The 26,086-nt window shown below is 47.2% G+C and overlaps 1 protein-coding gene across 3 annotated transcripts in view; it reads left to right on the top strand.

The window, feature by feature from the left end:
* The window catches only part of LOC134936600 (serine/threonine-protein kinase N1-like), a 287,425-nt gene that overhangs the window by 217,784 nt on the left and 43,555 nt on the right, over positions 1 to 26,086 (top strand). For all 3 annotated transcript variants that reach the window (XM_063931713.1, XM_063931712.1, XM_063931711.1), the window contains exons 11-13: positions 2,835 to 2,949; positions 3,137 to 3,191; positions 19,212 to 19,267. In XM_063931713.1, the coding sequence (XP_063787783.1) occupies positions 2,835 to 2,949; positions 3,137 to 3,191; positions 19,212 to 19,267 (226 nt within the window). The remainder of the gene's footprint in view (positions 1 to 2,834; positions 2,950 to 3,136; positions 3,192 to 19,211; positions 19,268 to 26,086) is intronic.

Raw genomic sequence — 26,086 nt, forward strand, 5'->3', positions numbered from 1 at the left:
GTGCTGGCTGTCAGTGCCTCCGGCTGTCGCCTCTGCCTGCCCTGTTCCCTACCTAGTCTTAGAGTCTGAGTCAGTGTGCACCTCCTCTGCTCCTCCTCCTTCTGCTCTGCGGCGTGCCCTCTAACTTTTTACTGCGCCTGGAGCTTGTGCTCCACCGGAGCCACCCTCGCTACACCCCTGGTTATATCTGTCAGTTATTATTACAGTTTATTAAAGTTTGCATCCAAATCCATCCAGTAGAATGCCCAAAACAGGCTCCCTTTGTCAAAGTTCTGTCTGGCATATATCAATGGAAGGTCCGACCAGGACCTCAACCCTTTAGTATGTTTTCTTGGACCCAATGCTATCACTTTGTGAAGTTTTCATTCAAATCCATCCAGTGGAAGTCCTAGAACAGGCTCACCGGGTCAGAGTTCTGCCTGGTGAACACTAAACAGGAGGTCCAAACAGGATCCCAACTCCCTAATATGTTTTCTGGGATCCATTATTGCCACTCTGTGAAGTTTTCATCCAAATCCATCCAGTAGAAGGCTCAGAACAGGCTCCTCGGGTCAAAGTTCTGTCCAGTGTACACCAGCGGGAGGTCCGTCCAGGACCCTAACCCCGCTAAAACATGGCCAGGATCCAACTGGACCACCTCACATTTGTTTCATCCCAATTGGTGCAGGCGTGTCCGAAAACACATAACTGGACAAACAAACAGACAAATGATTTTTATATATAAGATAGCTTGCCACCAAAAACTTATGGTAGTCATGTGCAATTCTTTCCTTTTTGCTACCTGAGAAAAGAAAATGTCATCTTCTAATTATTGCTAAAGATATCATTTTTGGAAAAAAGGCGTCCAGTCTATTTTCACTTTCTGCTAGTAAATGTACAGATGGCGTATTGTTACTAATCAAAGGGCTGTATAGAGGACCTCATAGTCAGGTAAAGTCCTGGTAAAAATCCATAGTATTATAGTAAAAACAAAGTCCAGTAAGAAACCCAAATGTTAGTGCACAGGTAATCCAAATAAGAGGTTCTGGAAGCAAGTCTGGTTAGTAAACAAGTTATACAAGAGGTCCAGGAAACAAGCTGGGTCATAACACTGGTTATCCAAACAGAGGTCCAGAAGCAGGGCCATAACAAGCGGTGTGCGTCATTTCGACACCGCCTTTGTCACAAGGCCAAGAAGTGGCACCGACAGCACTCTGTCTTGCTGTTATACCTGGCGAGGCACCTCACTGCAACGAAACCACCGGGTTTACAGACCAGTGTACAAAGTTACCCTACTACACCACTGTCCAGGAAACAAGCCAAGACAGTGCACAGGTTATCCAAGTAGGGGTCCAGGGAACAAGCCGGGTCGCTATATATGTTATCCAAACAGTGGTCCAATAAACAGGCCAGGTCAGTACACAGGTGATCCAAACAAAAAGGGGCAGGCAGAAGGGTGGTCACTAAGGGAAACCAAAGGTCAGATCCAAGCCAAGCTAATCACAGTCTTGAGAAGTATAACTGAGCACTTACTGCCAGGTGAGTTCCCCATTTATAGATGATGGGAAGGGTAAAAACCGGAACAGTCCAGACCCTGGACCGGACCAGCTCCCTGCAACAAACTCTGCCATTCTGGAGCATGTAGAGTGCATCCCTGTCCATGGGGTGTTCTGTCTGGGATGGTGTTGCTGACATTTGTCACCAGGGAGGTGTGGAGGGAAAGATTACAGCCTCCCTGTATGGTCCGGGGATGGTGTAATAACCGGAATGGTCTGTATCATATGGGGAGGCTGTAATATCTCCTACCTCGCCTCCCTGGAGACAGCTGTCACTGGCACCCCCCTACCCCAGACAGATCACCACTGGATGTGGACGGACAGGTACAAGCACTATGTGCACCAAAATTACAGAGTTTGCTGTGGGGAGCCTTTCCGGTCCGGCCTTCGGGGGTCCGGTTTTTACCTAATCCCGAAGGACATGTCTCCAAAGTCCATACAGATGGCATCTGGACCACCAGAGCACGCATATGCAGGGAGAAGACATCTGTATGGACTTTTGAGACATGTCCTTTTGCCTATAAATGGGGAACTCACCTGGACTAAGTGACAAGGATGTTAAAAGCCCAGGACTCATAACTGCTGTAATTTTCTTAAAATGCTGGCTCATTTCTCTAAAAAGCATATTGTTACACCAGAGTAGAGCTGTAATTTGTAAATGTAATGTAAATGTAATTTCCAGTAGGTCCTTCTGAATAAAAGGTTCCAGAAGCTGACCAGCAGAGGTCCCCATGGTTGAACAAATCAAAAGCAGCATGATAATCACAAGTTGCAATATCTTACAGTGACAACACTTATACAGTGTTGGGTATGTGTGACCGGTGGTCACAATACCGATGGCGGGATCCCGGCTGTCAGATGACCGGCGGGGGGTTTGCGAGCAGAACAAAGCCCCTTGCAGGCTCGCTACGCTCTCCACAGGTTATATTCTTCCCACTCTATGGGTGTCGTGGACACCCACGAGTGGGAATAGTCCCTGTGAGTCGGCATGCCAACCATCAGGATTTTCAAATGACGGGATCCCGGCGTCGGTATTGTGACTGGCGGTCTCCCTTATACATATGCTGATTCATTTAACTGGTAATTTGTCCCATTTAGCTAAGTTTATTCACACATATTTAGTTTGGTATTAATAATGCATTTCCTGCTGTTGTTATTTCCTATAATCAATGTGAGCATTGATTATAGGAACATTTTGCATCTTTTATTATACTGTATGTGATTGATTGAGATATATATATATATATATATATATATATATATATATATATATTGCGTTGTGCCAACATTCATACACAGGCAGAGGCTTTCTCCGCGCCCGACAGATGAACATTGACCCTTTAACGTGGCTTCGCATTGTCCGCAGAGCAATCCCTGCCAGTTCTGGATCATACAGTCCCACTGAACGTGGAGCGTGAGTCGTGATATTTCTTTAGAACCTGCTGCCTCTTCTATTTTCTATCACAGGCTACCTCTGTCTTGCTCCATATCTAGGGCATCTATTCTACCATTGCTGGTATGTTACACTGTTTACACAGTATATAAACTATGCATCAATTCTTTAGTGTCCTGGCTCACTCTCTGTTTTAATTGGTTATTAGAGAACTGCACCTTGATTCCCTAACACTGGAACCAAGTCCGGAAGTCCAAGACGAGGTGAGAACTGTGCGGTTATTTCATTTTACAGTAAATATGGTGGTACTTATTTACAAATAGATGGCAAAGCGAAATTTTACAGAACCTTATTTCCACTTTTGTACAGCACACAGATGGATGCACAGCCCAAAGTGCAGGGACTTATTTGTACAGCACACAGGTATATGCACAGCCCAAAGTGCAGGGACTCTTTTGCACAGCACACAGATAGATGCACAGCCCATAGTGCAGGGACACTTTTGTACAGTACAACACACAGATAGATGCACAGCCCATAGTGCAGGGACTCTTTTGTACAGCACACAGGTAGATGCACAGCCCATAGTGTGATGTTCGTGTATTGGAATGCCTAATATTTGTAGACACTCCCTTACTAATATGTGTAATGGGCTCTACACACTGGCCGACATGACTGCACGATATGAACGATCTCGTTCATTAATGAACGAGATACCATTCATATCGTGCAGTGTGGAGGCTCCAGCGATGAACGATGCGCTGCCCCGCGCTCGTTCATCGCTGGTCCCCCGTCGGCTGTACATGCAGGCCAATATGAACGATCTCGTCCATATTTGCCTGCACTTCAATGCAGCCGGGTGACAGGGGGAGTGAAGAAACTTCACTCCCCCCGTCACTGCCCCCCCACCACTGGGTCGCCCGTCGGCCATATCTGCCGTCGGGCAGCTCGGCGGCGGATCGGCCGGTGTGTAAGGCCTATAAGCCTGAATCTTCAGGGATGGTCCCTGGGACCAGGGGGATGCTGGGAAGTGGGTGGTCCAGTGTGCAGTGTTTCTGGAGTTGGTGATGGAATAAAACAGCACAGCAGTGAACTCACATGTCTCTGTATCCATATGACTGGATTTACAAACATATGAACAAAACATGGTGTCAGAAGAAGTTCAACTTGGACTGCTAGTGCTCCCAGAGTGTGAAAGAATCCTGCAGCAGTCTGTAAGGCTGTGATACTCAGTGTCTGCAAAGTCTGCCGTGTGCTCATCTCTTCAAACAGTGAGTAACCATGGATAAACTGGCTCCTCCAACCGGCATGCTGATGTCTGGTAACTTTTCTGAAAACTGGAAAAGATTTAAGCAAAGGTTTAATATATATCTTGCTGCATGTGGAGCTGATACAGAGGCTGACAAAACTAAGGCATCCATTTTCCTACATGTGATAGGAGAGGATGTTCTGGACATTTATAATAGTTTTCAGTTTGATGAGAGGCATAATATGGTGCTATCTTCTATAATGCAAAAGTTTAAAGATTACTTTGTGCCATGGAAAAATGTGACATATGAAAGATATAAGTTTTTCACATGTGATCAGAAGTCTGGAGATGGATTTGATCAATATGTTACAGAGCTGCAATCACTCAGTAAAACCTGTGAGTTTGGTGATTTAAATGATTCAGTGATTAGAGATCGTATTGTCTGTGGAATACCTGATAATGGACTCAGAGAGAGATTGCTGAGAGAGCAAGACCTAACACTAGAAAAGGCAGTGACTATGTGCAGATCTGCAGAAATAACTAGATTTCAAGCCAAAAAGTTACACAATGAAGCTGGTGCTGTACATGTAGTGCAGAAAACAGAGCCAAGCAAACCTCCATTTTCAAGAATGAAGCAGTCTAAGCCACGGTCTAACAAGGAAATGTGTAGTAGATGTGGAAAAGCTCACAATCCTAAAATGTGCCCTGCTTATGGTAAAACCTGCATGAAATGTGGTAGACTTAATCACTTTGCCAAATGCTGTAAAATGAAAAGTGAAACAAACAAAGTGCATGCTGTTAAACAGAGGAATTCTTTGTGGATTGCATTGAACTTTGCAGTGCAGACAAGAAAGAATGGATTGTCCCTTTAACTGTGAACGAGATTGTCATTCCCTTTAAGCTTGATACTGGTGCGCAGGTGAATTTAATATCGTTTCAAGACTATAAGACTTTTAGAGTAAAACCTAAAATCAATCCAGCCAAAGTGAAAGTTACAGGGTACACTGGGGAGGAAATTCCTGTGAAAGGTACATGCTTAGTGACACTGAAATATAAGGGACTACTGATTGTGGATAAAAATGTGCAACCTATTCTAGGATTAAGTTCCTGTGAGAAACTTAGCTTGCTAAAGAAAGTTTTTATGGTGAACAAACCACGATTCTAGAAAGGTCCAACATGGTAGATGAAACACAGACTGTGTATGAAAGACCCAAAAGGGAAATACGCAGACCTGAGAGACTCATTGAAACGTGTTAGATGATGTTCTTAATATGACGTTGTTAATTGTTGCATTGAAGCGTACAGGGCTTATCTTTAAAGAAAAGAGGATGTGATGTTAGTGTATTAGAATGCTAAATATTTGTAGACACTCCCTTACTATTATGTGTAAGCCTGAATCTTCAGTGATGGTCCCTGGGACCAGGGGGATGCTGGGAAGTGGGTGGTCCAGTGTGCAGTGTTTCTGGAGTTGGTGATGGAATAAAACAGCACAGCAGTGAACTCACATGTCTCTGTATCCCATATTTGCCTACCTGACCCGCTCCATGAGGGAGAAAATGCTCTGTTCCTGTACTTTCCTGGTAATGCATGATTGCCATCACCTGTGGTGAGCTAGTTAATTGATAAGAAAGGTGTTTCACCACAGGTGATGGCAATCATACATTACCAGGAAAGTCCAGGAACAGAGCATTTTCTCCCTCATGGAGAGGGTCAGGTAGGCAAGTATGCTGTATCCTTATGACTGGATTTACAAACATATGAACAAAACACATAGTGCAGGGACTCTTTTGTACAGCACATAGATAGATGCACAGCCCATAGTGCAGGGACACTTTTGTACAGTACAACACACAGATGGATGCACAGCCCAAAGTGCAAGGACTCTTTTGTACAGCACACAGATAGATGCATAGCCCATAGTGCAGGGACTCTTTTGCACAGCACACAGATGCACAGCCCATAGTGCAGGGACTCTTTTGTACGGCACACAGATAGATCCAAAGCCCATAGTGCAGGGACTCTTTTGCACAGCACACGGGCCTTCATTCCGAGTTGATCGCACGCTAGCTGCTGTTAGCAGCAGTGCAAACGCTAGGCCGCCGCCCTCTGGGAGTGTATCTTAGCTTAGCAGAAGTGCGAACGAAAGATTAGCAGAACTGCTCGAAAAAAGTTTCATGCCGTTTCTGAGTAGCTCCAAACCTACTCCAACCTTGCGATCACTGCAGACAGTTTAGTTCCTGCTTTGACGTCACAAACACGCCCTGAGTTCGGTTAGCCACTCCCCCGTTTCCCCAGGCACTGCGTTTTTACCCGACACTCCTGCGTTTTTTAGCACACTCCCGGAAAACGCTCAGTTACCTCCCAGAAACGCCCCTTTCCTGTCAATCACTCCCCGATCAGCCATGCGACTGAAATGAGTCGCTCGAGCTTGTGTAAAACAGCATAGTTTTGTGGGAAAGTACTTGGCGCGTGCGCATGGCGGACCATACGCATGTGCAGAAGTGCCGCTTTTTTACCTAATCGCTGCGCTGCGACCGAAAGCAGCTAGCGATCAACTCGGAATGAGGGCCACAGATAGATGCACAGCCCATAGTGCCGGGACTCTTTTGCAAACCACTTTTATACACTGCTCCATTTAGTGCAGAGTTAGAAAAAAAAAGTCCACATTCATTAAAAAGAAACTTTCCCTTTTCTTTCGGTAGGAAAGCCCAGTGATATGCCATCAGTAGTTACTCACTTGTAGATGACATCAGTAACATGCTATCATTAGCTATGCCCCAACACCTGTAGAAGGTGCAACACCCTGTAATATTGTTAGGAAGATTTGCTAACTTACATATCTGTGTGTTGTATCTTCTGAATTATGGACTTCAAACTGCACTATAATAAACTTCTAAACAGTATCTTCTATGGAAAATGTCTATAGGAATGCTAATTTCTGATACATAGGGGTATATTTACTAAGGTCCCGATTTTGACCGAGATGCCGTTTTTTCTTCAAAGTGTCATGTCGGGAATTTACTAAGCAAAAATCTCGGCAGTGATGAGGGCATTCGTAATATTTTGGAAGTCCTAGGAAAAAATTACGAATCAATACACCATCGGTCAAATACGCCTGCAATTTGGTAGAAATCGGTAATTTACTAAAAAGTGCAAATCACAAACACTGCCGACAATAGCCAAACACTGCCGTGCTGAAATACAATTTGTGAAAAAGTGCTAAAAAAAAACAGACCTGCTTTTTTATCCCGTGTTTGGCTAGGCATGCACGGATCCATGAGATCCGTGCATGTTTATCAGTGGGAAGGGGATGGGAAAGTGTTTTTTTTTTTTTGGAAAAAAAATGCGTGGGGTCCCCCCTCCTTAGCAAAACCAGCCTCGGGCTCTTTGAGCCGGTACTGGTTGCAAAAATATGGGGGGGAAAATGATAGGGGTTCCCCCATATTTAAACAACCAGCACCGGGCTCTGCGCCTGGTCCTGGTTCCAAAAATACGGGGGACAAAAAGCGTAGGGGTCCCCCGTATTTCTGAAACCAGCACCGGGCTCCACTAGCCAGATACATAATGCCACAGCCGGGGGACACTTTTATATTGGTCCCGGCGGCCCTGGCATTACATAACCAACTAGTCACCCCTGGCCGGGGTACCCTGGAGGAGTGGGGACCCCTTCAATCAAGGGGTCCCCCCCTCCAGCCAGCCAAGGGCCAGGGGTGAAGCCCGAGGCTGTCCCCCCCATCCAAGGGCTGCGGATGGGAGGCTGATAGCCGTTTTGTAAAAAAATGAATATTGTTTTTAGTAGCAGTACTACAAGTCCCAGCAAGCCTCCCCCGCAAGCTGGTACTTGGAAAACCACAAGTACCAGCATGCGGAGGAAAACCGGGCCCGCTGGTACCTGTAGTACTACTACTACTAAAAAAATACCCCAATAAAAACATAAGACACACACCTTGAAAGTAAAATTTTAATGCATACATACACACCTCCATATACACATACTTACCTTATGTTCACACGAGGGTCGGTCCTCTTCTCCATGTAGAATCCATGGTGTACCTGTTGTAAAAATTATACTCACAAAATCCAGCGTAGAAGGCTCCTCTTGTAATCCATTTGTAATCCAGGTACTTAGCAAAACAAAAAAACGGACACCCGACCACGCACTGAAAGGGGCCCCATGTTTTCACATGGGACCCCTTTCCCCGAATGCCAGAAACCCCCTCTGACTTATGTCTAAGAGGGTTCCATCAGCCAATCAGGGAGCGCCACATTGTGGCACCCTCCTGATTGGCTGTGTGCTCCTGTACTGTATGGCAGGCAGCACACGGCAGTGTTACAATGTAGCGCCTATGCGCTCCATTATAACCAATGGTGGGAACTTTGTGGTCAGCGGTGAGGTTACTTTCGGTCAACCGCTGACCACAAAGTTCCCACTATTGGTTACAATGGAGCGCATAGGCGCTACATTGTAACACTGCCGGGTGCTGCCTGTCATACAGTACAGGAGCACACAGCCAATCAGGAGGGTGCCACAATGTGGCGCTCCCTGATTGGCTGATGGAACCCTCTTAGACATAAGTCAGAGGGGGTTCCTGGCATTCGGGGAAAGGGGTCCCATGTGAAAACATGGGGCCCCTTTCAGTGCGAGGTCGGGTATCCATTTTTTTTCCTGCCAAGTACCTGGATTACAAATGGATTACAAGAGGAGCCTTCTACACTGGATTTTGTGAGTATAATTTTTTCCACAGGTACACCATGGATTCTACATGGAGAAGAGGACCGACCCTCGTGTGAACATAGGTAAGTATGTGTATATGAAGGTGTGTATATATGCATTAAAGTTTTACTTTCAAGGTGTGTGTCTTATGTTTTTATTGAGGTATTTTTTTAGTAGTAGAACTACAGGTACCAGCGGGCCCGGTTTTCCTCCGCATGCTGGTACTTGTGGTTCTCCAAGTACCAGCTTGCGGGGGAGGCTTGCTGGGACTTGTAGTACTGCTACTAAAAACAATATTCATTTCTCTGACGTCCTAGTGGATGCTGGGAACTCCGTAAGGACCATGGGGAATAGCGGCTCCGCAGGAGACTGGGCACAACTAAAGAAAGCTTTTAGGTCACCTGGTGTGCACTGGCTCCTCCCACTATGACCCTCCTCCAAGCCTCAGTTAGATTTTGTGCCCGGCCGAGGTTGGATGCACACTAGGGGCTCTCCTGAGCTTCTAAAAAGAAAGTATATAATTAGGTTTTTTATTTTACAGTGAGACCTGCTGGCAACAGGCTCACTGCAGCGAGGGACTAAGGGGAGAAGAAGCGAACCTACCTGCTTGCAGCTAGCTTGGGCTTCTTAGGCTACTGGACACCATTAGCTCCAGAGGGATCGACCACATGGAACTGGCCTTGGTGTTCGGTCCCGGAGCCGCGCCGCCGTCCCCCTTACAGAGCCAGAAGCAAGAAGAGGTCCGGAAAATCGGCGGCAGAAGACATCAGTCTTCACCAAGGTAGCGCACAGCACTGCAGCTGTGCGCCATTGCTCCTCATACACACTTCACACTCCGGTCACTGAGGGTGCAGGGCGCTAGGGGGGGGCGCCCTGAGCAGCAATAAAAACACCTTGGCTGGCAAAAATACCACAATATATAGCCCCAGAGGCTATATATGTGATAATTACCCCTGCCAGAATCCATAAAAAAGCGGGAGAATAGTCCGCGAAAAAGGGGCGGAGCTATCTCCTTCAGCACACTGGCGCCATTTCTCCCTCACAGCTCCGCTGGAAGGAAGCTCCCTGGCTCTCCCCTGCAGTCTACACTACAGAAAAGGGTAAAAAAGAGAGGGGGGGGGCACTAAATTTAGGCGCAGTATATATAACAGCAGCTATAGGGGACATAATTCAGTTAGTCCCTGCATTATATAGCGCTCTGGTGTGTGCTGGCATACTCTCACTCTGTCTCCCCAAAGGGCTTTTGTGGGTCCTGTCCTCTGTTAGAGCATTCCCTGTGTGTGTGCGGTGTGTCGGTACGGCTGTGTCGACATGTTTGATGAGGATAATGATGTGGAGGCGGAGCAGATGCCTATAGAAGGGATGTCACCCCCTGCGGGGCAGACACCTGAGTGGATGGACTTATGGAAGGAATTGCGTGCACGTGTCGACTCCTTACACAAAAAATTTGACGAAAATGCGGGACAGCCGGCTTCTCAGCTCGTGCCTGTCCAGGCGTCTCAAAGGCCATCTAGGGCTCTAAAACGCCCGCTACCTCAGATGGCAGACGCGGATGTCGACACGGATACTGACACCAGTGTCGACGACGATGAGTCTAGTCTAATGTCCACTAAGGCCATTCGTTGCATGATTGAAGCAATGAAAGAGGTGTTACACATTTCAGATATAAACCCAGGTACCACTAAAAAGGGTATTATGTTTGGGGAGAAAAAACTACCCGTAGTTTTTCCCCCATCAGAAGAATTAAATGAAGTGTGTGAAGAAGCGTGGGCTTTCCCTGATAAAAGATTGGTAATCTCTAAGAAGTTACTAATGGCGTTCCCTTTCCCGCCAGAGGATAGGTCACGTTGGGAGATACCCCCTAGGGTGGATAAAGCGCTCACACGTTTGTCTAAAAAGGTGGCACTACCGTCTCCGGATACGGCCGCCCTCAAGGAACCTGCTGATAGAAAGTAGGAGGCGATCCTGAAGTCTGTATATACACACTCAGGCATTATACTTAGACCAGCTATTGCGTCAGCATGGATGTGCAGTGCTGCCGCTGAGTGGTCAGATTCCCTGTCAGAAAATATTGACACCCTAGACAGGGACACTATTCTGCTAACCATAGAGCATATAAAAGACTCAGTCTTATACATGAGAGATGCACAGAGGGAGATCTGCCGGCTGGCATCTAAAATAAGTGCATTGTCCATTTCTGCTAGGAGAGGTTTATAGACTCGCCAGTGGACAGGGGATGCAGATTCAAAAAGGCACATGGAAGTTTTGCCTTATAAGGGTGAGGAGTTATTTGGGGATGGTCTCTCGGACCTAGTTTCCACAGCAACTGCTGGGAAGTCAGCATTTTTACCCCATGTTCCCTCACAGCCTAAAAAAGCGCCGTTTTATCAGGTACAGTCCTTTCGGACTCAGAAAAACAGGCGTGGAAAAGGCGGGTCCTTTCTGTCCAGAGGCAGAGGTAGGGGAAAAAGGCTGCAACAAACAGCAGGTTCCCAGGAGCAAAAGTCCTCCACCGCTTCTTCCAAGTCCGCCGCATGACGGTGGGGCTCCACAGGCGGAGCCAGGTACGGTGGGGGGCCGCCTCAAAAATTTCAGCGATCAGTGGGCTCGCTCACAGGTGGATCCCTGGATCCTGCAAATAGTATCTCAAGGGTACAAACTGGAATTCGAGGCGTCTCCACCCCACCGGTTCCTAAAATCTGCCTTGCCGATTACTCCTTCAGACAGGGAGGCTGTGCTAGCGGCAATTCACAAGCTGTATTCCCAGCAGGTGATAATCAAGGTGCCCCTACTTCAACAAGGACGGGGTTACTATTCCACACTGTTTGTGGTACCGAAACCGGACGGTTCGGTGAGACCCATTTTAAATTTTAAATCCTTGAACACATACATAAAAAAATCCAAGTTCAAGATGGAATCGCTCAGGGCGGTTATTGCAAGCCTGGACGAGGGGGATTACATGGTATCCCTGGACATCAAGGATGCTTACCTGCATGTCCCCATTTACTATCCTCACCAGGAGTACCTCAGATTTGTGGTACAGGATTGCCATTACCAATTCCAGACACTACCGTTTGGACTCTCCACGGCACCGAGGGTGTTTACCAAGGTAATGGCGGAAATGATGATACTCCTTCGAAGAAAGGGAGTTTTAATTATCCCGTACTTGGACGATCTCCTAATAAAGGCGAGGTCCAAGGAGCAGTTGTTGGTGGGAGTAGCACTATCTCAGGAGGTGCTACACCAGCACAGTTGGATTCTGAATATTCCAAAATCACAGCTGATTCCGACGACACGTCTACTGTTCCTGGGTATGATTCTGGATACAGTCCAGAAAAAAGTGTTTCTCCCGGAGGAGAAAGCCAAGGAGCTGTCATCTCTAGTCAGAGACCTCCTGAAACCAAAACAGGTATCGGTGCATCACTGCACGCGGGTCCTGGGAAAGATGGTGGCTTCTTACGAAGCAATTCCCTTCGGCAGGTTCCATGCCAGAATCTTTCAGTGGGACCTGTTGGACCAATGGTCCGGATCGCATCTTCAGATGCATCGCCTAATAACCCTGTCTCCAAGAACCAGGGTGTCTCTGCTGTGGTGGCTGCAGAGTGCTCATCTTCTAGAGGGCCGCAGATTCGGCATACAGGACTGGGTCCTGGTGACCACGGATGCCAGCCTTCGAGGCTGGGGGGCAGTCACACAGGGAAGAAACTTCCAAGGGCTGTGGTCGAGTCAGGAGACTTCCCTACACATAAATATTCTGGAACTAAGGGCCATTTACAATGCCCTAAGTCAGGCAAAATCCCTGCTTCTACACCAGCCGGTACTGATCCAGTCAGACAACATCACGGCAGTCGCCCATGTAAATCGACAGGGCGGCACAAGAAGCAGGATAGCAATGGCAGAAGCCACAAGGATTCTCCGATGGGCGGAAAATCACGTACTAGCACTATCAGCAGTGTTCATTCCGGGAGTGGACAACTGGGAAGCAGACTTTCTCAGCAGGCACGACCTCCACCCGGGAGAGTGGGGACTTCATCCAGAAGTCTTCACGCTGCTTGTAAATCGATGGGAACGGCCACAGGTGGACATGATGGCGTCCCGCCTAAGCAAAAAGTAGAGAGATATTGCGCCAGGTCAAGGGACCCTCAGGCGATAGCTGTGGACGCTCTAGTGACACCGTGGGTGTACCAGTCAGTTTATGTGTTCCCTCCTCTGCCTCTCATACCAAGGGTACTGAGAATAATAAGAAAACGAGGAGTAAGAACAATACTCGTGGTTCCGGATTGGCCAAGACGAGCGTGGTACCCGGAACTTCAAGAGATGATCTCAGAGGACCCATGGCCTCTGCCGCTCAGACAGGACCTGCTGCAGCAGGGGCCCTGTCTGTTCCAAGACTTACCGCGGCTGCGTTTGACGGCATGGCGGTTGAACACCGGATCCTGAAGGAAAAGGGCATTCCGGAGGAAGTCATTCCTACGCTGATTAAAGCCAGGAAAGATGTAACTGCAAAGCATTATCACCGCATATGGCGGAAGTATGTTGCTTGGTGTGAGGCCAAAAAGGCCCCAACAGAGGAATTTCAACTAGGTCGATTTCTGCATTTCCTACAAGCAGGAGTGACTATGGGCCTGAAATTAGGCTCCATTAAGGTACAGATCTCGGCTCTGTCGATTTTCTTCCAGAAAGAACTAGCTTCACTACCTGAAGTTCAGACGTTTGTGAAAGGAGTGCTGCATATTCAGCCCCCGTTTGTGCCTCCAGTGGCACCTTGGGATCTCAACGTGGTGTTGAGTTTCTTAAAATCACATTGGTTTGAGCCACTTAAAACCGTGGATCTAAAATATCTCACGTGGAAAGTGGTCATGTTATTGGCCTTGGCTTCGGCCAGGCGTGTGTCAGAATTGGCGGCTTTGTCATGTAAAAGCCCTTATCTGATTTTCCATGTGGATAGGGCGGAATTGAGGACTCGTCCCCAGTTTCTCCCTAAGGTGGTATCAGCTTTTCACTTGAACCAACCTATTGTGGTGCCTGCGGCTACTAGGGACTTGGAGGATTCCAAGTTACTGGACGTAGTCAGGGCCTTGAAAATTTATGTTTCCAGGACGGCTAGAGTCAGGAAAACTGACTCGCTATTTATCCTGTATGCACCCAACAAACTGGGTGCTCCTGCTTCTAAGCAGACTATTGCTCGCTGGATTTGTAGCACAATTCAGCTGGCGCATTCTGCGGCTGGACTGCCGCATCCTAAATCAGTAAAAGCCCATTCCACAAGGAAGGTGGGCTCATCTTGGGCGGTTGCCCGAGTGGTCTCGGCTTTACAACTTTGCCGAGCTGCTACTTGGTCAGGGGCAAACACGTTTGCAAAATTCTACAAATTTGATACCCTGGCTGAGGAGGACCTTGAGTTCTCTCATTCGGTGCTGCAGAGTCATCCGCACTCTCCCGCCCGTTTGGGAGCTTTGGTATAATCCCCATGGTCCTTACGGAGTTCCCAGCATCCACTAGGACGTCAGAGAAAATAAGATTTTACTTACCGGTAAATCTATTTCTCGTAGTCCGTAGTGGATGCTGGGCGCCCATCCCAAGTGCTGATTGTCTGCAATACTTGTACATAGTTATTGTTAACTAAAGGGTTATTGTTGAGCCATCTGTTGAGAGGCTCAGTTGTTTTCATACTGTTAAACTGGGTATAGTATCATGAGTTATACGGTGTGATTGGTGTGGCTGGTAGGAGTCTTACCCGGGATTCAAAATCCTTCCTTATTATGTCAGCTCGTCCGGGCACAGTGTCCTAACTGAGGCTTGGAGGAGGGTCATAGTGGGAGGAGCCAGTGCACACCAGGTGACCTAAAAGCTTTCTTTAGTTGTGCCCAGTCTCCTGCGGAGCCGCTATTCCCCATGGTCCTTACGGAGTTCCCAGCATCCACTACGGACTACGAGAAATAGATTTACCGGTAAGTAAAATCTTATTTTTTTTTACAAAACGGCTATCAGCCTCCCATCCGCAGCCCTTGGATGGGGGGGACAGCCTCGGGCTTCACCCCTGGCCCTTGGGTGGCTGGTGGGGGGGACCCCTTGATTGAAGGGGTCCCCACTCCTCCAGGGTACCCCGGCCAGGGGTGACTAGTTGGTTATGTAATGCCAGGGCCGCCGGGACCAATATAAAAGTGTTCCCCGGCTGTGGCATTATGTATCTGGCTAGTGGAGCCCGGTGCTGGTTTCAGAAATACGGGGGACCCCTACGCTTTTTGTCCCCCGTATTTTTGGAACCAGGACCAGGCGCAGAGCCCGGTGCTGGTTGCTTAAATATGGGGGAACCTCTGACATTTTTTTTCCCATATTTTTTCAACCAGGACTGGCTCAAAGAGCCCGAGGCTGGTTTTGCTAAGGAGGGGGGACCCCACGCAATTTTTTTTGGGATTTTAACACTGATTTAAATTTTTACAAAGGTGCACAATGAAGCCCAGCACGGATCTCTCAGATCCGGCCGAGATTCATTGTATTAAAGTCGGCAGTGTTTTACAAGTCACTCACGTAAAACACTGCCAAAAAAAACGAATGACATCGACATCGGTAAATCCGAAAATGCAGAATACCGCAGCTTAGTAAATTAGTCGTACTAAATTCAAAAAGTTGCAATTTTACACTTTCGATGTCATTCGTGATTGAACTTTGACCTCAAACGGGAAATTACGAATTTTAGTAAATATACCCCATAGTGAGGAAGCTTGTAGAGTATTTGGGCATGCTTTCTTGCATTTGTGTATGGGTGAATGTATCATTTCCCGAGCATGCTCAATGTGTATTTCTTTAGTAAATGCTCAGTGTTTCTCTGACCCTCTCAGACGCTGCTCATTTACCAATCAGTAGCGTAGTGATATACCTCCCTGAGACCTTGTACCTGCCTCTGTGTATATGTGTTTCCAGCATCTCTGCGCTTTACTTGTTTTCTGTATTCTTTATATATAAACTTGCTTTTGGTTTGTATCTATGCTGGTTTCTCTGCTTCCTCACCCCGGTTCCTGTTCCTGAATGTGCTTGTTGTCTGCACTTGGACTTTGGTTCATTTGTATCTCTTGATTCTTGAAAACTCATGGGTCTATTTATTTAACTGAGAAAAACCCTTTCTCCAATGAAAATGGGTAATTTCTATGGACATAGGGGGTCATTCCGACCTGATCGCACACTGCAGTTTTTCGCAGCGGTGCGATTGGGTGTGAACTGCGCATGCACCGCTACCGCAATGCGCAGATGCATTGCCAGTGAGCGACAAAACTAACGAAGAAAGCAATCACACCCGCATCCGCAAGAAGATTGACAGGAAGAGGCCGGCCGGAGGCGTCAACTGACCATTTTCAGGGTGTGTCTGTCCGAACGCAGGCATGCCCAGCCATTTCGAGGGAGGGATTCTGACGTCAGCTCCGTCCTGGATGATTGCAGTGGGTGAGTAAGTCCTGAACTGTGCAGAAACTGCAGAAACTTTTGTTTGCGCAGCTCTCTGCACAAGCGAGCGCAGCCCTGCACAGCGATTCCCCACCCCCCCACCCAGTAGGCGGCGACTACCTGATCGCAGCAGTGCCTAAAGTAGCCTGCTAGCGATCAGGTCGGAATGGGGGCCATAGAGTTCTTCCAATCTACCAAGGGCTATCATTATGCTATCTCCAACTGTAGCTACTGCCTGGCAAAGAGATTCAGCAGCTGTCTCTGGCGATTAGTTTATTTACAGTTTATACTTCTGCAATGCTCAGGGTGGTGATAGCAGAATCTAATATGAGAAAGATTACTTTACATAATTTGAAATTAATGTTTTTCTTTTTAGTGAATATGAGGGCAGTGTGTTAATGGGGCAGATGTATTAAGCCTGGAGAAGTGATAGAGCAGCTCCAATATGTAAATTGACAGTTAGGAGCTGATCGGCTGGTGTGTTAGCACCTTCCACTTATAACTGCTTTATCACTTCTCCAGGCTTAATACATCTGCCCAATATGTGAACCAGGAACCAGATCATGCATTCATAGGTGCACCTATACTGTACTTCACATAGCGCTGCCAGCTAATGTCACCGGGAAGCTGTCTGTCATTCAGCTCTTCCGGTGTAAATTGTGCCAAGAACAGTAGAGGCCTCAACCTGATTCCAGTTCCGGTGGTCATGTGTGCATGGCTCTGCAGCTGGCTAATCATATCCAGTGTCCTGCCTTCTCCTGATGTCTGTCACTATCTCATCATATCATCATCTGCTGCTGTTATAAGGGTTTCTGCCAGTGATATCTTCTCTGCTCTGTGCTGTTAATCAGTAAAGAATTACATTGTATGTTTCCTCTGCCTGAGTCCCTGACATTCCCGCATTTATCTATAAAGAACGTCAAAAGTAACAGGTCCCCTTGGCTTGATTGTGATTTAGTTGAGCAAAGTTATGTGCTTTGTTTTACTTGTGATAGTCTAAGAATACATTAGGTAGTAAATTAATATAAGGACTGTGTAGCTGCTGGAGCATTATCAGCCACCATTAGGGAAGCAGCCGTTGGTGACAGGTACCAGTGATGACAGCGTCTGACTGGAGCGTGAAGGGCCCCCCCGGGGAAATCCGTGGTATAGGCCCAGTTTTAGGGGTGAGGCCAGTCTCCAAAGGGGGGGGGGGGTGGTCAACCACATTGGTTTGCCTAACCATTAGAAAGTGCATGGTCTGGAACCCTTGATAAATATAGTTAGTACTTAATGCTAGTGCATACATGCCGACATTCTGGCTGCTCTCTGCGGGAGAGAGCAGCCAGGTCGGCTCAGCAGGGGGGCAGGGGAGGGCTGTGACGTGGGGAGGAGGTGGACCGGAGGCGGGACAGGGGGTGGAGCAGGGGTGGGACGGGGGCGGAGTTACCGTGCCACATCCTTTAAGCCACGCCCCCGCTCTGTAATGCCGCGATCCCCGGCATTACACTGCAGGGGGCGTGGCTATGATGACGCGATTCAGCAAGAATCGCGTCATCAACTGCCCGGACCGCCCACTTTACACACTAAGTGGGCGGACGGGCAGGGGGACCCCTGATTCCGGGAGACTTGCCTGCTCTTCCCGGGGGCCGGGAGGGTCACCCGATTTTCGGGAGCCTCCCGGCCATTCCGGGAGAGTAGGCAAATATGTGCTAGTGCATGCATGATAATGTACCAGATTAATAACAGCGTTGCACTGTAGAGAATACACCATAGTCCTGTTCAGTATAAGGTAACACGTGTTTAATGTATAAATTGAGTGCATAGTCTGGAACCTGATCCCTAGAGGAGGATGGGGAGGGGGCTGGTGCTGGCAGTGGGGCCCACCGGGGAATTCCCCCTGTGACCCTGTGGGCCAGTCCAACCCTGGGTGATGAGGTGCTGGTTGGAAATAAGACATAAGGTGGAGATATGAGTAATAAATCAGTCATTGTAGAAATCTTAAGACATTCAGCTGCTGGCAACAAGACCTCTTTTCACCACTTATCTTAATTGAATGTCCTTCGTATTCTGGTCCTGGAGAAGGCTTTTGGTTTTCTGATGCATGGGCACTCATGTTGTCTGCCAGATTGGAGTTGCTATATGCCTGGGATTTTTTTTTATTGCCATCATAATTGCTGGTTTTATTTACTCTGTGTGACTTAAGGTTGATTAAGCTTACACACAGACATTGCAGCACACTTTCTTATGCTGGTGGTTGTGGAACTACAAGTGGCAGAATAACAATATCTGCCAGAGCATAATGGTGTTAATAAAATCAGTGCTGTGTTTGGTGATCACTGGACAAATCCACATTACATACCTCTTAGCTGTCCCTGATTTTTACCAGACAGTCCCCATTTATCAACCACAATAGGGGTTCAACCAAAAGTAGGAACAGTCAGTGTTAGACTGGGGCATGTAGGGCCCACCGGGGGAATGCAGTGGTAAGGGCCCATGTTTAGGGGTGTGGCCAGTCTCTAGAGGAGGTGTTCCCAGCCGCCACATAGCTTTGCCCGATCCAATTTGCATGGATTGGGCCCCTTGATAAATATATACAGTAAATACTGTAGTGCATGCATGATAATGTACTAGATTAATAACAGCACAGTCTGGAACCTGATCCCTACAGGAAGGGGTGGGCCCACAGGCAGTAGGACCCACTGGGTGTTTCCCTTGTGGGGCAGTTTAACCCTGGGTACAGTAGTTTTGAGTAGAATGGGGTGGAGCAAATGTTGTCCTGATTTGGCATGTGTAAATGTTGGCAGGTCTGAGTCAATGTTTTTCCCGATCATCCTTAAATCGTTCTATAAAATGTAGTACTGTAAGTAAGGCACTGCACTAATGCTCTCTAATTCACAGGTAGATCAACCAGTGATAAAGCAAAGTCCAGCTACAAGGAAGGACAGCCAGAGAAGGTTAGTATACACATTCCATCTATAGCAACATCTGCCTTTTTTAATACTGTGTCTCCTCACGTGGAAATCTCAGCCAATTCCAACTGAGATAGTTTTCTCTTTGGTATAGATAGATCCCCTAAAGGGTCCAGCCATGGAGATGCTCTTCCTGCTACCCATGTCGGACCCAGTGGGAAGTCATTGGACTGGTGCCCTGGCACATGCTCCGAGTGTAGTGTAGATGTCCGGTAGAGCAGTACATAAAATAGATTTGATTTTGCAATGGGAGAATTAAAAATGAGACAGAGGGTTGGAGAGGAACCAATTTCACTCTGCAAAAATAATACACAGTTGAAGGAAATCAGGTTGCATCCTGAGCTTTCCACACATTTACACCATCTATTGCACTGTGGCAAAGGTGTCTCCTGAGCGTATAGAGTAGACATGTACCTAGAATCAAATAGGCAGCCATCAAGGTGCACTGGTACAAAAACCTAAGTGTTTTGCTGTGTGCATCCAGCGTACTGCAATGATGGGGTCCATGTCAGACTGGGGCATGAAGGGCCCATCGGGGGAATTCAGTGGTAGGGGTCCATGTTTAGGAGTGTGGTCGGTCTGCATAGGGAGTGTGGTCAGCTACCACATTGGTTTGCCTCACCATTAGAGAGTACATGGACTGGGCCCCTTGATAAATATAGATCTAGTAAATACTGCTAGTGCATGCATGATAATGTACCAGATTAATAACAGCAATGTACTGTAGAAAATACACCTGTGCAGTATTAGGTAACATATGTATAATGTATAATTCAAGCGCACAGTCGGGAACCTGATTCCTAGAGGAAGGGGTGTGGCCCACCAGTGGTTTACCCTGTACCCCCTGCGAGCCAGTCCAATCCTGGATGGGGTCCTATGTAGGCTGTGTTACCACAAATTTCATTCATGTCATAATTATGTGTATATTCTAGATAAATTCTCTGCAGTCATACAAGTGATGTGGCATTTCAGTAGCACACAAGAAAATCCTGTTGCTGCTGCTGTTGTAATTCAGTGTTATGTGTTGTAGTCCCCCCCTTCCTGGTCCTTAACTTTTGGCTATAAACAGGAAGATTAATCCAGGAAATGCAGAATATGCAGACCCGTAATGCAGATTTTTTTGTACGGGTACGCCTACTTATCCACCAGGCATTTTCCAACGTGCACGCCCGCTTCCTAGTCTGAGGAGCCTCTCACAAAAGAGGGAGAAGCCTGCTTATTCAGGTTTGTGGCTACTCTGGAAAAAGTGCGCAGTGACAACAGTAATGTCACATCACAGTCCAAGCTTCTCCCCCATTGTTAATTTAAACGTTGCCATTTTTTTCCTAAAAAAGTGCCTAGTTTACCTAAATAATCAAGTTCTGTGAAATAAAATATAATTTTTCCTTACAAGTATAGATTAATACTCATCTGTGTACCGGACCTATTTTTCACCTACATAGAAGTCACCACTCCGGTCTGGATATCCATGCAAATTCCCATAATAAAGACCGGCTTTTGGGATCCCGGCGGTCAGGAGATCTACGCCAGAATCCCGACAGCCGGTATGCCGACAATGAGCACAGCGGGTACCCACGCTTTGGGCCCGGTCACACTATTATATTACCCCCCGGGTGGTGGTGGTGTGGACCACCACCCGAGTGGGTATGCGGGGCTTTGGTCGGTATTCTGACCGCCGGCATTTCCCCTGCTGTTGGGATTCCGTCGCTGGTATCCTGAACGCCGGGATCCTGACAGACAGTAAATTAACTGCATCCCCTTTAGCACGGTGATAAGCAAGTTTTAGTGGAGGAAGACATTTTGTGGAACAAAAAATATATGATGGAAGCACAGATTGGATTTGAGGAGTAAATGAATACACCAACAGCTAAAGCAATAAATGTATTTAAAGAGACGGACTCTCAATTTAATTAATATATATATATATATATATATACACACACACAATATAGCAAAATTATTATAATACATCATAAAATAAGTACAATCTACAATGTAAGCAAATAAGCTAGGTCTGCTGGGAATTGTAGTGCTTCGTACAAAATATATACTTGCATACAAATACATATCACCTAACTTGTGACACTCGGGGGTGTGGAGAGGAGGAGTCTGGAGACAGCAGGCTGCCGAATGACTGAGAGCAACTGCGGGCTGAAGCTGGGCATGCACCGCATATCCCGCTGCCTTTCTGTATAAATCGGTGACCTCTGCCAATGTGAGAAGGAGTCAAAGATGTCTCTTTCCCAAAAAAGTTAAGAAAAGGTCAAAAGGTCCATCAGAGGGTTACTGGGTACTCAGAAACCCCCCAGTGTGTGCCACTGCTTTAATCTGTTTAGTAAATTTAGATGTCACATAATAATCTAATTTCTCTGACACAATGTGCTCCCCGCACCTAAAACACATATCTTATATTGTTACCATGTAATATACTTTATGTTGACAAAAGAGAACACGAGGCATGACCTCTGATCCATGTAGAGATTAACTGGATACTGTAATCTTCCTAAAGAAAGAATCTTCTTTTTCTCATACGTCCTAGAGGATGCTGGGGTCCACTTCAGTACCATGGGGTATAGACGGTTCCGCAGGAGCCATGGGCACTTTAAGACTTTTTCGGAGTGTGAACTGGCTCCTCCCTCTATGCCCCTCCTCCAGACCTTAGTTTAGAAAATGTGCCCAGGCAGACTGGTCGCACTCTAGTGGAGCTCTACTGAGTTTCACTGAAAGACTTTATGTTAGGTTTTTAATTTTCAGGGAGTCTGCTGGCAACAGTCTCCCTGCTTTGTGGGACTTAGGGGGAAGAAGTAGGAACCAACTTCCTAAAGAGTTTCCTGGCCCTGCTTCTTGCTGACAGGACACCATTAGCTCCTGAAGGGTACTGAACACTAGCTGCGGCTATGCGCTCACTCCCACAGCACGCCGTCACCCCCCCTAACAGAGCCAGAAGTCAGAAGACTGAGTATTATTACCGGAGATCTGTAAGAGGGACCTCCGGTCATCGTGATGGCTCAAGGTACCGCGCAGCGAGCGGGAACGCTGCGCGGACATGCTATCCATACACAGCGCACAGCAGGGTGCGGGGGGGGGGGGGGGGGGGGGCTGGGCAGCATGAAAACCTACTCTGACTGGCAAAAAGGTAGCAGATTGGGCCATGACACAATCCTACACCCCCGCCAGTATAAATATAACCTCATGTTTGCTGAGGAAAAACGCGCCATTGCAGGTGGTGGGGATCTTCCTCAGGCAGCCAGCACACTGTTCAGAACCATTTTCTTCCAGCAAAAAGCAGGGGAAGAAACGCTGATCCTCCTCTCAACTTATGATTTTAGTATCAGAGTGCAAAAAGGGGGGGAAAGTGTATATTGTGGTATTATAACCTATTATTGACAATATATATATAGAGCGGAAAGTCTCTGTGTACAAAGTACACGACACAGGGAATTTTTATTTAAGCGCTGAGTTGTGGACTGGCAATGCCTTTTCTGTGTCCCTCTGACAGATTTTACTGTGGGTCTGTCCCCTATAAGCCCCGGAGTGTCTGTGGTGTGATTGTGCACATGTGTGACATGTCTGAGGCAGGGAGCTCTTCCTCTGTGGGAGCCATGTTAGGGACACAGAGTTGTAATGTGACACCAAGAGCCTGACTGGGTGAAAGATTTACGTGATAGTGTGAATCATATCAGTAAGAGATTGGATAAGTCTGAGTCTCATGCAGAAAACTGAAAATAATCTGTTGAAGATGTGATTTTTAATAGTTCTGCCTTTCATCCACAGGGGACCCTCTGGGTCACATAAACATTTGCACAAGTAGTATGAACTGATACCGACACGGACGCTGATTCCTGTGTCGACACTAGTGATTCCAGGGGAATAGGTCCTAAGTTAGCGAAAAACATTCAAAACATGTTTTTAGCTATAAAGGAGGTATTAGAAGTTACGGGGGCACCTCCTTTACCACAGGAGCAGGCTTACTTTAGTAAAGAAGTAATGTAACTTTCCCTCCACCTCATGAGCTGAACAGTCTTTTGGAGGGAGTCTGGTTTAACACAAAAAAAAAATTCAGATTCCCAAAAGAAGTCAGGCAGCTTAGCTTTTTCCATGCAAAGGACAGGAAAATGTGGGAGTCACACCCCGTTTTAGACAGTGCCCTGTCACGGTTAAAGAAAAAAGGTGTTTCTCCCTGCGCCTGGGACGGCTTCACTTAAGGAGCCGGCAGACCGCAAGTTGGAGACTACGTTGTAAGCTATTGATGGCCAATGGGACACTACTCAGGCCTACCATTGCCTGTGCGTGGGTGAGTAGTGCTATTGAAAAGTGGTCAGAAAACTTGTCATCAGACATTGACACAATAGATAGAGACGAGATACTCCTAAGGTTAAGTCATATCAAAGACGCTGCTGCGTACATGCTAGAAACCATGGAAGATATTGGTCTCTTGGGATAAAGAGCCGCTACCATGGCAATCTCAGCACGGAGGGCATTGTGGATTCGCCAATGGAATGCTGACGCAGATTCCAAAAGGAATATGGAGACTCTCCCGTATTAAGGTGAGTCCTTATTTGGAGATGGGCTGGATGCTTTAGTGTCTGCGGCTACCGCAGGTAAGTCAACATTCTTGCCTATTGCTCCTGCGCCGGCAAAAAGACACATCACTCTCAGATGCAGTCATTTCAGCTCAAAAATTACAAAAAAGGGTAAAGGTTCCCCTTTCTTTGTGGGTAAAGGAAGGGGAAAAGAAAACAAAGTCCACAGTGTCTCCAGGATCACAGGAGCAGAAATCAACCTCTGCTTCTGCCAAATATAGTCCGCTCAGGTGGGGGCACGTCTGAAACTCTTCAGTCAGTTCTGGGTTCAATCTGGCCTAGACCCGTGGGTCATACAAATAGAGTCCCACGGGTACAAACTGGAGTTTCAAGACATTTCTCCAGGCCGTATTTTCAGATCGACCTTACCAGCTTCTATCCCAGACAGGGAAGTGGTGGCAGCAGCAATACAAAAATTGTGTCATGATCAAGTTTTGTCCTGGTTCCCTTGTTACAACAAGGAGAAGGGTTTTATTGCAACCCTATTTGTGGTTCCAAAGCCGGGCGGCTTGGTCATACTGATTCTAAACCTGTATACTCTGAATCTCTACCTGCAAAGGTTCTAGTTCAAGATGGAATCTCTGAGGGCAGTGGTTTCCAGTCTGGAGGAGGGGGACTTCATGGTGTCAGTAGACATAATAGATGCCTACTTACACGTTCCCATTTATCCTCAACATCAAGCTTATCTGAGATTCGCAATACAGAATTGTCATTACCAATTTCAGACTTTGCCGTTAGGACCTTCCACGGCACCAAGGGTTTTCACCAAGGTGATGGCGGAGATGATGGTCCTCCTTCGACAACAAGGAGTCAATATAATTCCTGACCTGGAAGATCTCCTGATAAAAGCGAGATCCAGGGAAAAGTTGGTGCAGAACATGGCACTCTCCCTGACAGTACTTCAACATCACGGTTGGATCATAAGTTTTCCAGAGTTATAATTGGAACCGACGACAAGATTGTCCTTTCTGGGCAAGATACTGGACACAGAAGTACAGAGGGTATTTCTTCCAGTAGAAAAGGCTCTGGAAATCCAGAGAATGGTCAAACAAATTCTGAAACCAACAAGAGTGTCGATTCATCAATGCATTCGGGTGTTGGGGAAGATGGTAGCGGCCTACGAGGCAATACAGTTTGGCAGATTCCATGCCAGAGTGTTCCAGTGGGGCTTATTGGACAAGAGGTCCGGATTCCATCTACACATGCATCAGAGGGTAATCCTGTCATCCAAAGCCAGGATTTTGCTCCGGTGGTGGCTGCACAGTTCTCACCTCCTAGATGGACACCGGTTCGGGAGTCAAGACTGGATCCTGGTGAACGTGAATGCAAGTCTCCGAGGCTGGGCAGCAGTCACACAGGGGGAATGCTTTCAAGGAAGATGGTCAAGTCAAGAAACTTGTCTTCACATAAACGTTCTGGAGTGGAAAGCCACTTACAATGGCCTTCTACAAGCGGGCATATTCTTCAAGATCACCCCGTACAGATCCAGTCGGACAATGTAACAGCAGTTGCGTACATAACCCGTCAGGGCTGAACGAAAAGCAGAGCGGCTATGCCAAAGGTGACAAAGATTCTCCTCTGGACAGAAAGACATGCAAGAGCTCTGTCTGCAATTTTCATTCCGGGAGTGGACAACTGGGAAGCAGACTTCCTCAGCAGACATGATCTCCATCCAGGAGAATGGGGCCTCCGCCAGGAAGTCTTCGCGGAGGTTACAGGTCTTTGGGGAGTTCCTCAAGTAGACATGATGGCATTTCGTTTCAACAAGAAGCTTCGGTGATATTGTTCCTGGTCGAGAGACCCCCAAACAATAGCAGTGGACGCACTGGTGACCCAGTGGGTGTTTCGGTCGGTGTATGTCTTTCCTCCACTTCCACTGATACCAAAAGTTCTCAAAATCATAAGAAGAACAGGAGTTCGAGCGATCCTCATTGTCTCAGACTGGCCAAGGAGGGCTTGGTATCCAGATCTCCAGGAGTTACTCATAGAAGATCCTCGGCCTCTTCCTCTCGCGAGGACCTGCTGCAGCAGGGGACGTTCCTGTATCAAGACTTATCGCGGCTACGTTTGACGGCATGGCTGTTGAGCGCCGGATCCTAGCCAAAAGGGAATTCCCAAAGAAGTCATAACCACTCTTAATAAGGCCAGGAAAGGAGTAACGTCTAAACATTCCACCGTATGTGGAGAAAATAGGTATCTTGGTGTGGATCCAAGAAGGCTC

The sequence above is a fragment of the Pseudophryne corroboree genome, chromosome 6, assembly GCF_028390025.1.
Source record: "Pseudophryne corroboree isolate aPseCor3 chromosome 6, aPseCor3.hap2, whole genome shotgun sequence".
NCBI lineage: Eukaryota > Metazoa > Chordata > Amphibia > Anura > Myobatrachidae > Pseudophryne > Pseudophryne corroboree.